At 38.8% G+C, this 11902-nt stretch overlaps 1 protein-coding gene across 1 annotated transcript in view; it reads left to right on the top strand.

Annotated features, from left to right (window-relative positions):
* Positions 1-11135, top strand: part of CCDC66 (coiled-coil domain containing 66) — a 20058-nt gene extending 8923 nt beyond the window's left edge. The window contains exons 9-18 of the mRNA XM_027884759.1: positions 1492-1745; positions 2109-2193; positions 2440-2601; positions 3681-3828; positions 4163-4285; positions 4994-5472; positions 5930-5967; positions 6228-6511; positions 6967-7088; positions 10754-11135. Of these exons, the coding sequence (XP_027740560.1) occupies positions 1492-1745; positions 2109-2193; positions 2440-2601; positions 3681-3828; positions 4163-4285; positions 4994-5472; positions 5930-5967; positions 6228-6511; positions 6967-7088; positions 10754-10834 (1776 nt within the window). The 3' untranslated portion in view covers positions 10835-11135. The remainder of the gene's footprint in view (positions 1-1491; positions 1746-2108; positions 2194-2439; positions 2602-3680; positions 3829-4162; positions 4286-4993; positions 5473-5929; positions 5968-6227; positions 6512-6966; positions 7089-10753) is intronic.
* Positions 11136-11902: the final 767 nt, after the last annotated feature.

Below are 11902 nucleotides of genomic sequence, written 5' to 3'. Positions count from 1 at the left end.
TTTTTTTTTTTTTTTTTTTTTTTTTTTTTTTTTTTGTTTTTTTTGTTTGTTTGTTTGGTTTGGTTTGGTTTTTTTTTTAAGGTCAGTGGAATACTCTGCATTCTTATACAGCCCCATACTGACACACTTTTCCAAAGACTTTGTTTTTTGAAATAAAAAATCCTGCAGTGAGACTGTACTGCTGCTAGAATCCCAAATTACTGTCCACAGCTTCAGCTCCAGGATTTTATCTTTCACCGTACACGAGCTGTCTTTGCATCATGAGATGTTTTGTATTATTGGTGAACAAGAAGCCTGGTTACCAAAACTTGTTGGATATGAATTTTCATAGCCTGTGGCCTTCTGGATTACAAGGCTACTGTTTTTACTCCCACCTGAAGCATTTTACAGCAATTACACAATTCCTAGACAGCAATTCATCATTTTAATGCCACAGCTTGTTATATTAGAATAGTTTTCCAACCCACTCTCCTGAAGAACCTCTTGTTGCCCAATTTGGTTTCGTACCTACACATAACACGAGTTTATATAAAGGACACTCAAAAAGTATTAGACTGCAGAATTTGAGGTATTTTCTTGCAGAATGCAAGTTTTAGGTAGTCATTCTCCAGTCCCTCCAGGGAAACAGTTCTTTCAGTCACAAGTGAAAACCTTCTCAGTACCTGTAGCAAAACAAAGGCCCCTTGGGTAAAAAAATCTTTTATTAGTGACATATTGGCATGTCCCAATTGCCAAAACTGAGCCAAAAAGATAAGCCTGGGTGGTACAGAAGAGAGATTTACACCCAGTGTGTCAGCTCTTCAGAAGTTTTAGGTACTTTGCTGGGATGGCAGTAGTGGCTGCTGGAAGAGGTTTTTTAAGGAAGGATTATTTTAGATTAGGCATGTTTAGCTGAAAATTGGAAGCTGGATATTAATATCTGTGCCCAAAGCACATTGATTCTGCTACTGTCCAGAATTAAAATGGAGGGTGTCAATGTAGGACAGTTTAAAAGAAGCCACTTGTTCTTGTTAATAGAGAGAGAATAATGGCACAACAGGAGCAGAGTGTGGCAGGGCAGGTCCTGACCTCTCAAACAAGCAGTGCCCAGAACTGTTAGAAAAATCATAGGATAGAATAGTAATATAAATTGAAAAAACATGACCAAAAAGCCTGTACTTATGTTAATTTACTCTTTTATTTTTCAACACTTTTTCATTCTATAAATTCCAGTGTTTGTTTTATTCTGAAAATGAAGTAGTGATGGTTTTGCTGACCAAGTATGGATCAGCTGTGTAATTCCTGATCTGACTTGCATTTTAAGCAACAGACAGACTTGTTTTCCCATTTAAGGAATTCATTGCTGTCTGTGTTGTAGCTCCTTGACACAGCTTTTCTGATGTTCCTGCTGTACAAAATATGTATATTCTGTTTTGTTAAGCACACTTTACAGAAACAGTGTGATTGAGTGCTTTTCTTTTTTTTTTTTTTTGTTGCTTGATATTTATTTAGGCAGAAGAGCATGACAGATGGGCAGTGCATTTTGATTCTTTTAAGAACCACCTTAATGCTAATGCACAACACCCCCTAAATGGAATGCACAAAAAGCAGCCCGAAAGTCTTTGCCTGTCACCTGACCCTAAGGAGCTGACTGCTTTTATTCACCCTTTTTCACCTGCAGCTTTAGGCAATCTCATGCCCTTAAAGGTGGGAAATGCAGAAAAAGCTGCTAAAAATGGTGCTTTGGAACAGACTCAGAAAGTCAGGTGAGTGAGCTGTGTAAGGATAATCATCTTCCCAGCCAGTACATTTCTGATACCACCTCAGAAATTAGAAAAAAAAAAAAAAAGGGGTTCTTTAAATCTGATCTTTGGATCTTACTAATTTGGCTTTTGCTTTTTTCAGAACTACCTGTTGTTTCACTTGTGAAAGACCCAAGTGCTTCCACTGTTCACTAATAACATTTACTGCAAATAACCTTACTTTGTTCCTTAAAAAATTAATTTCCTAATTATAAATTAATACAATGGGATAACCTCAAGATGAAAATGAAATCTGATTCTAACTAAAAAAGGCTTTAGGGTTATTTTCCAATGATTAAAAACATTTCCATGTTCCTCTGTTCTTAGTTTCCTCCGTTCAATGACGGCTCTCCTGGACCCTGCACAGATTGAGGAGCGAGACAGGAGGCGGCAGAAACAGTTAGAACATCAGGTAGACTTTTGTTTCAAAGGCTAACACCATTTTAATGAGAAGGAAAGATAAAAGGTGTGTTGTCTCCTGAAGAAAGCATGAGATTTAATACCAGAATCCAGGCAGGCACTTGACTGTTATGCTGTAGATTGCATGGACAGTTGTTTGACAGGATTGCATTCAGTCACACGTATATGAAAGTATATGAATAAATAGCTTAGAATGCCTCAGTGTTACATCTTTTCCTTATTTCTCTGGTACTGGTAGAGAGCAATAATGGCTCAGGTGGAAGAAAAACGGAGGAAGAAACAACAGGAGGAAGAGAAGAGAAAATGGGAGGAGCAACAGGAAGAACTGCGCCTGGCACGAGAAAAAGAACAACTGCAGAAACAGTTTGAAGAAGAAATGCTGAAACAAAAACAAAAGGAGGTGAGGGTTTGCATTATCTGTAGTGCAGACAGTCAGTAGCATGACTGAGTTTTGAGGAAAATGGTTCTCGTTCCTCACCTTCAAAATTGTGGCACTTCATCATTTTGAAAATGAAAACTGTGAAATTGAGATTTGAAATCTAAATCTGTTCCCTCAACTGATAAACTTATAACACCACACAAGCATAAGGCAACTTTCTTTTCCTGTACAAGGGCCTTTTCAGGAAGAGAAATATAAGAAGTAGCAAAAAGGGAAATGTACTTTTAAATAATGCAGAAACATCCACTGCAAAATGCAAATTGTGATGCAATTATTGTTATGGGTAACTCGATGCTTTTAAGATGCTTCAGTAGCCTGGAGTTCATCTGACTGAATGTGCTTTCAGTCTGAATTAAAGACTTCTTAGAATACAGTCTGGAAAAGTAATTTTAAAAGTCAGTCATGTTCTACAGCTTTGCCCTCTGTAGCTGTTACTGAGCTTTACATACTGCTTTCATATAAAAGTTAAACCAAAAGTACATTGTGACCTTGGGGAAGTACAAATTGTGCATTTGGACATGTTCTTACCTGTGCAGAAAGTTAAAAGCTTCCTCTGATGTTTCATTCTTCCTTTTGCCACAGTAGCAGCTATTACTGTTCATTTCCTGCTTGGAACAGTAGCAGATTCCATAGTGTCACTGCTCCAAAACCTGCAGAAATGTGGATCCCTGGTTTCATTAAACCACATGTTGCAGGAAGCCACAAATGGCTGATATCAGATGGCTTCTAGGGAAGAAAAAGAATTTTTTGGAAAGGAAATAAATATCCAAATAACTCTGAGGATCTTAATGCTCACTTTTCTATGCTAGGATTGAGTATCTTTCATTAGTACAGCAGAGGTTCTGAATTTATCCTTAATAATCATAGAAATTATATGTTACATATTGCATTTACTCAACTAGTTTTAGTTTAGAAAAAAAAATTTCCCAAATCAATAATATATGTAAACCTCGAGGATTACATGGGGATTAAATAATCCCATTAATTTTATTCTCAAAGAAAACAATCACATATTTGCCTTTTTTTTTTTTTCTTTTAAGGAACTTGCAACTCTTAAAACCAAAGAGCTCTATCAGACAATGGAGAAAGCTCAGGAATTAGCCCAGAGATTAAAACAAGAACAGCACATTCCAGACGTGGTTCAGAAGGCACATGACATTTGCAAAGTTCAGAACAATCCTGGTGGTGGCAAGTCCAAGCCTTCTCCTACTCATTTTGCCTGTTCCTGTGGGGTTTGAAAGCAAGTTGTTTTCTGGGTTGGGGTTTTTTGGGGTTTGTTTCCCTGTCTGCATTTGGGTCAGAAACAGCTCCTTCACAAACTAAGTTTCATTACAATTTATTTACCTTCCAAATAAATACAAGTGTTGCCTACTCTGGAGAATATTGTATTTGAGTGAGTAGCAAGTGCTGTATTACAGAAAGAAACACCACAGTAATCGGGTAACTCAATAGCACAGCTTAAACTGAACGTGTGTTCCTAAATGGAACAGTTTAGCTCACAGTAATTTCATCTGCTTTTTAGGTGATGCACAATGTGAAACTTGCAATTGTGCCATTTCACATCCAAGTAACAGCTTTCCTGATGAGGTCAAGAGCCCCAGTGAGCAGCAGGTTTCTCCTCGGAAGGACACGGCTGTGCAGACAGGTACGAGCGCTCTGATGCAGCTCAGCACAGGCACAGGCAGCGTCTGTGAAATCACTGGGGGTCAGAATGGAATAAAACTGGAAGGAAATCCTTGCACAGACATAGGCATGGTGGTATATTAGAATGTATCACTTTATTCTACTAAATAAATGATATTTTTGGTTTTGGCAGTGCTGGTGGAAATTTTACTCTGAATTCGGAGAGTTTACAAATTAAATAATGTTTTTGTGAATGCCTCTCAGTGAAGAGAAAAGCGGGATTGTTGATAATTTAAAAATTGAACAAATTATTTCCATTGGACAATAAGGATCAGGGAAGTAAATTATTCCCAGTAGTGCTGTGAATATGACCAAACCATGGGCATGCTGGAAAACTATAGAGAAGCTGTGTTTTGCTCTTTACTTTTGGGTACTATGACAGAAATAGAATTCTACATTTTAAAAGAATGTTGTTTCATTTGACATACATTTTCCTTTACAATGACTTGATTTTGTTCTCCAGTCTTTTGAGGTTTTCCTCTTCCTTACTGGGTTTGCTTCTACTGGTCTTATCTGTCTTCCACATAAAAAAAAAGAATAAAAAAGCTTTATAAAAAACTGTAACAGCCATTTTTGACTAAAATCATAATGGTAGATTGATATGCATACAAAAGTCAACCAAGTAATTTCAATAGCTCAGAGTTAAAATACAATTCTTTCTTTTTTTTAGATTACTTTAATACTTCAGCCTACACTGAGTCAGCTGAGGAAAAAACTGTGCGTTGCGAATCACCTGATATTTCTATAGAATATAAAGAAACCTCTAACAGCAAAAAATACCAGAAGGAAATGCAGTATATAGATAAAAATAAAATATCAGGAAAAGAGACTCGTGGCACTTACAGTGACCTATATGACCAGTATGCCAGAAAGGAAAGACAAATTAAATCTTCAGAAAAATACAGCAAAAGACCTGACTGGAACATAAACAAGCCTGGGAAAAGATACATTCCAGCATCAGAAAGATACCCTAAACAACTACAAAAACAAAGGGAAGAAAACAAAGTGAGGAGACAGATGGAGCTGCTTCAGCTGATGGAAAGAAACACCCCTGGGCACCTCTGTGCAAGGAAGGGGGGAGACTGGGACAGGTCTCCCTCACCTCGGGAAGAAACAGCTGGGAGGAATAAGGGGCACAGAGGCAGGAAGGTGGGTCACTGTTTGGGCTTTAAAACGACAGTGATGCCCATTTTTGAGAGTCTTGTTCCACACAGTTTCGTCAGGATGGGAGTTCAGTTCTGTAACTGAAGCACTGAAATCTTCTTGTTGCTGTTCTCAGAAAAAATCTGGACCTCTCCTTTAATAATCATTGCCTTGGGTTGAACCTTTCAGTTTATAAATGCAGCTTTCCAAGGACATAGAAATATATATATAGTATTTTTTGATAGTGCTTAGAGCTGCCAAAGGCATAGAAAATGGAAGAACATCTTCCTATAATTTGCTTAATTTAATTCATAGACACTGTAAATTGATAAATACCTTTCTGCTGAACCCAGGTCAAACAGTCCTTTTGGAATTTCAAAACAAACCCCTTCTGAAAAATCAAAGCTTTTAATGTAAAAACGTGGAGATTTGTTGTTTTACTTTTGACTTTGCTTTCTCCTAGGAAGAACAATTCCGTAAGAAGCCCTTGAATGAAGAAAGGTACGTCAGTGCTCTGCATTAATGAAATGTAGAAATACATCAATAGTGAAATGCACTTGCTTTTCTTTCCTGACTTTTTACATGTATCTATTGTCTGCTATTAAAAATGCACATGACCAGACAGACTGCCATTATGAAAGCAGAGTAAATGAACAAAAAATCCTGTCCTCTGAGGATTCCTTTCTCTGCTGGTTGAGAAAAATTAATTACATCATTTAAGTATTGTTTGGGCCTTTCTTAACTGCAGTTGTTTCGTACAGATCCGAATCGCCACCTGTTCCAGCAGTTAAGAACAGATTACTCCAAGTCCAACAGAGACAGATCCACGCTTCCAATTTCCTGGGGCACAACAACAACAGCAGGAGAGAGAAAAGCATCAAGGCAGATCCCAAGCAGAGGAGCTCCCCTCCTGCCCCAGAGGCTGCTCGGCCTCCCTCGGCACAGTTTGTCCCCTACGTCCGAACAAACGAGGTGTATTGCCTCGACCCCGAGGCACCGGTGACCAGACCTTCAACACACGACCCACAGTATCGACAGCCCCATGGTACTGAAATGATGCATGTAGGAGAGAAGAAATGTTACAGTGGTGTAGATGCAAGTGCTGCAGTTTTAACCGATTTTATGTCTGTTTTTACTGGATTTTGGAGTCATCCACGTGTGTCACAGCACTGCACGCAAAGGCAAAGGCTGTGCAGCCAAACGATGCTCTTTATCAACCCAACAAAGCAGCCACAAAAAACGTTTTTAAAAAAATCAAAACAGCAACAAAAAAAAATATTTTATCTTTTTCATCTGTTTACCTTTAATGAAGCATGACTGCATTTCTTTGGCATTATTGTATATAGATTGGAGTTTAGGAATCCAAGCATTGTTTAACTTAAAAAAAGTGATTATAATCTTGATAGCAACCAAAACCTGATTTTCACAAACCGTGAAAATTTACTGCTTCAAAAATAAAAAAGAGTATTGTTAACTGATTTGATGTACATTTACTTCTAGGTTCTTACCAAATGCCACGACAGATTTTTAGCTCAGATCACGTTAGAGATCCTCTTCTAAACCCTGATGTAGTTAGAGAGAGACAACAAGCAATTCTCAAAGGATTGTCAAAATTACGCCAGGTAAGCAACAACTGAGTGGATAAACATACATGTGTATATATATACACTTAAGTAAAAATTAATATTGCAAACTATTATATATCATAAACTTTAATTCATTTTCCATATTGTGATTTATGTTTTGGGTCCTGTCCTCTACTTTTTTTTCCTCTTACTAAGTTTGCTTTCCAGTTTTGGCCAGTCCTTCCAGTCAGCCCCTGGACTCCTTAGTCCTTACATTAGCTGTGAAACACCAGAGTGCCCGAGAAACTTGAAATCAAGAGAAATGGCTTTGTTTCCATAGTTAGGATTGTCTGTATTAAAAGTGTATGAATTTCAAAAGAACAGTGTTTTAACACAGCATTAGAACCTTGTTAATGAAGTTCCCCTTCTGTAGTTCCTGCTGAGTCTCAACAGAGCAGTGGGGCTGGTACAGAAGGGGTGTCAGTCCTGGAAAAATCCTGTATATTTGCAAACTGGAAGTGCAAACACTTACAAAATCCTTCCAAGACAGCTATTTGTTAGCATGTAAAAAAAAAAAAAAAAGTTAGGATTTGTCCATCAGTCAGATTTTCTGAAAATAAAATGAAAATTAGCTTAATACTACAGATACACGAGCTCCTGAGACTAAAGCCTGGGTGTGTTTGTACAGGTTGTTCTCTTTGTAGTAAATTACTTGTATCTTGTTACTAAACCCTGAGTGAATGTGATACTCCACCTGTTGGCAACAAGGTGTGGCCCACAGCAGGTCCTGACACGAGCAGTTCTCTTTTGTGCTTCTAAATGGTCTGACAGGGCTGCAAGACAAAAAAACCCCCACATTTACATTAGATCTGTATTTGGTTCTTGAAGAACATTGAAGATAAACATCTATCAGTACCTTCCCTTGCTTTTTGAGTGGCTCCATTCTAAAAGAACTTTCTTGCTAGCAGCAGTATTTCTTTTTCTTTTCCTTGAGGGAGGAAAATTTCATAAAGAATCAAAGGGAAATAAATCTGACAGACTGAAGTACCAAAATTACCAGTAGTTAATGTTATTGATTCCCTGGATTACCTGCTGTGCTTTAGCAAGACTGAAGTACTGACATGCACAGGTGGTGTTTCAGCTGCAGGTAAATTCCTTGTGCAAAGGAAGGATCATAACACTCCCCAGCTGAGGAAGAAAAGTTGTGACCCAAGAACAGTGAAAAGCTGCCAGTTCCCAGCAGCTTCCCAATGGGGTGGACTAGATCTTCCTCAATGCTCATTAACATTTTTGTTAAATATCTACAGTTGTTAAGTATTTTGTATTCAGGCTTCATTTGCCAGTGGCATTTGGATTAAGAGTGAAGCCAGATTCAAAGCACAGTCTGATCCTTGTGCTTGCTGAGGTGAACAGAAGGCATAGATATTTAAAGAGGTTTACATTTTTGATGCATAGTATATATTCAAGTCTTAACAGTGGCTAAAAAATAATGGCAAGGTTAGTCTTCCAATGGATCTTGGTTCTGCAAGAGAGTTAACTTAAAACATGTAGAGTTCTTTTTTTAAATACCCTGCCAGCTGCAGAATGCATTTAGGACATGAACTGTTGAACTTCAGTATATTTGTATACCTAAGTATTGTGTATTCCTGCAGACGACACCTGTTTTGCATCAGTTATTTCACTGAGAAAGAATGAGTAGTGCAGTATTTTGTCTAAAATACAATTTAGACAAAGATTTGAGTTTTTTTTTCAGAAGATAATTAGTCTTGGGGTTTGTATTTATATATACATATATATAGTGGATTGATAGGTTCAAAATATATATATATTCACAACATATTTGGCCAGTCTTTAGCATTCTTTTGTCTGGAGAAATTCACAGACTATTTGGCCAGGCTTCAGCCCTTGCACTCCACACCCGGCCCAAGTGATCCATGAATACAGTTGGGCTGTTGCAGTAACAGCCCAGAGGAATTGGAAGACACGAGGGAAAATAGGAGAGCCTTCCCCTGCCAAAGGGAGGGAGAGTCTGTTGCTGCAGTTCTTACAAGACAGCAAATGTCTGCCTGTGTCTCAGGTTACAGCAGCAACAGGAAAAAGCAACAGACTTAGTTTTCCTCACTGAAATCAAAAATCAGGGGATAAGCCCAGCAAAGTGAATTATCTGTGAAAAAGAAGGGCCAAAGTTTAAGAAAAAGGAGAACACCCCCTGTCACACCAGGTCAAGTACACCCCAGAGCACCATAATGTTCCTAAGGCAGGAAAGGCACTTCCAGCCTGTGGTCCACGATGGCTGTGGGAGGACAGAGCTCACTGCTGGTCCCTCAGTAAATATTCCACATTCTGTGCTCCAGGCCCTTCTGATACCTTTGCAGACCAAGTGATAAACATGGATCTGTCAGCTTTCAATGTTACTTGTTTCTCAGCTCTTGCTTTATTTAGGGCCGTTTATTTTATGAGTTGGTTTTGTAACATGTTACTGTAATGGAAGTAATTATAGACACAGGGACTGGGAGCTACACGAACTCATTAACAATAATAGCATGTACTGTTGATTAATTGGAAAGCAATCCACCAAGGGATTGAAAGTAGGCAGCTGCTGCCTTTGAAGGATCCTAAGTTAAGTCTAACAGGCTGCTGTGCTTCCATGCCACCAGGAATATGTGTCTAAATTCTTGTAATACACTCTGCTTGCATCAGTTCTGTGCCGAGCTGTGCCATCAAAAGCCCTTGTAACTCTGAAAAAAAATACCTTTTATATTTTAAGTTCCTTGGTATCAATTTATTTCTGAGAGGTCTAAAATAGAGGCAGACCAAGGTGCCAGATGTATCAATATAAATGATCTTGTTAATTACACTAAAAAGATAAATTCTAAATTTATGAATATACTTGACATACCTGTATTGTGTTACTTTACAGGCAAGGGTACACTCCCAGGAGGCTTTTTTCTTACAGGTTTTCTCCTTCCTCAATTCTTAAAGGAGCCATTAGCAAAGAAGGAACCTTGACCCTTTTGACAATAAATATATATATATATATATATATCCTGAAACATCTGACACTGCTCTGGTTCAAATGGCAATGCTGCCCTTGATCTCGGAGCATCACTTTTGTTGAGACTCATGATCCCCATCAAGGTTTGGGGTTCAGCTTCATCCAGGAATACAACAGAATATGTGAATGCAGAGACACTACACAAAGGAGGGAGATTCAGTTCTCTATAGTGGAAAAGTCCTTTTTCCCTCTGCATGGTCATCCCTGGAAACTGGACTGGCTATCAGTCCAGGCACACTTCAAGTCTTCCCCAAATCTATAGGGACCCCCCCAAAATCTATAGGGACCCCCTGCACCATAGGGACCCCCTGGACCTACAGGGACCCCATAGGGACCCCATGGGGATCCCCTGTCCTACAGGGACCCCCCTGGACCTACAGGGACCCCATAGGGACCCCATGGGGATCCCCTGTCCTACAGGGACCCCCCTGGACCTACAGGGACCCCATAGGGACCCCCTGGACCTACAGGGACCTACAAGGACCCTATAGGGAAGTTCCCTCTCCACTGAGTGCATGAGTTTATTACTGCTTTTTCTGAAGTTGGGTACTTAAAAAGGATTAATCCTCAATAGGTAAATTGTTTTCAGCTATGGAACAGTGACACATCATTAGTTCAGGCTGTGTGGGGAGGACAGAACACTCACCTTGTATTTAATGTATTCCAGGGCCTCCTGCAGAAGCAGAAGGAGTTGGAGAACACTCTGATTCCCCCTGTAGCTCAAGAGAACTTCGTTCTGCCATTTTGAGAGGTACATGTGAATGTTCTGAATTCTTAAAATGGAAATGCACAGCACTTTGCCACTGTAATTAATTATGAACCATCTCTAGCTTTTTTTATGAAATTTAAATTATGAGAATTTTCATAGATTACAGGGTCGCATTTTTATATTGAAGGTACATTAAACTAATGGTGGTGTGTCTGTTCAGAATGGTCTTCAAGATGTAAGTGAATTTAATATAAACCACCAAAACCCAGAAGAAAACTGTTACATGGGGTTTTGTAGACTCAAGTGTGTGTGTTTTGATAAATAAAAAGATTAAGATGTATTCTGAATGGCTTGGGTAGTCTTTGTTAGTATTTTTAACTGTAAAATACTTCTCATACTTAAATATTCAGCCACCTCTTAGGCTAATACAGTGAATATAAGGGAGTTCCTTTTTCTAAAAAGGTTATTTATTTGCCATATTTTGGGGGAGGGTAACAACTGCTACACTATAGTCTGGTACTGGTTTGTTCTTAATTTGAACAAATAAGTCAATCAACTGTTAACAGAGGAAAAGATTCAAATTTAGGGAAAAGTCTACGGCTTTTGTTTGTTCGTTTTTTAAAAGCTGCCCCTTTTTAACCAATAATATTTATCCCAACTAATTTAGTGAGTTTAGAAACATTTACTTTTAAACACTATCATCTGGTACCAAACAGCACATCCTGCACAAAAGCACTAAAATTACCACCAGGAAAACCCCCCAAACTTTGGACAACATGAAGACAAGCAATAAAGAGACAGGAGTCTCTGGAAAACCAGCAACAGGGTAAAAGGGTCAACTCCAAGGGGTACAACGTCTGGAGACTCCCCAGCTCCTTCCTGCCAGCTGCTGCTTTCCACAAACTGAGTCAGAGATGATGGACAGCATGAGGCAATTAAGAGACATTCACAGAAGGGCGGGGGGGAGAGAGGAGGGAGTTTACAACTCAGCAGATGTGAAATTAAAAAAGACAGAATTAAGAAATAGATAAAACTCCAATGCCAATGCCTGTTCACAAAACAAACAAACAAAAAAACAAAACCCTGAAAGCCCCAGGAATCATTAAG

This window comes from Empidonax traillii, unplaced genomic scaffold (genome assembly GCF_003031625.1).
Source record: "Empidonax traillii isolate 1590-97213 ecotype Southwest subspecies unplaced genomic scaffold, ASM303162v1 scaffold155:size2260171, whole genome shotgun sequence".
In the NCBI taxonomy this organism is placed as follows: domain Eukaryota; kingdom Metazoa; phylum Chordata; class Aves; order Passeriformes; family Tyrannidae; genus Empidonax; species Empidonax traillii.
Note: the sequence above shows the minus strand (reverse complement) of the source record. Positions and strands in the feature narration are given on the sequence as shown.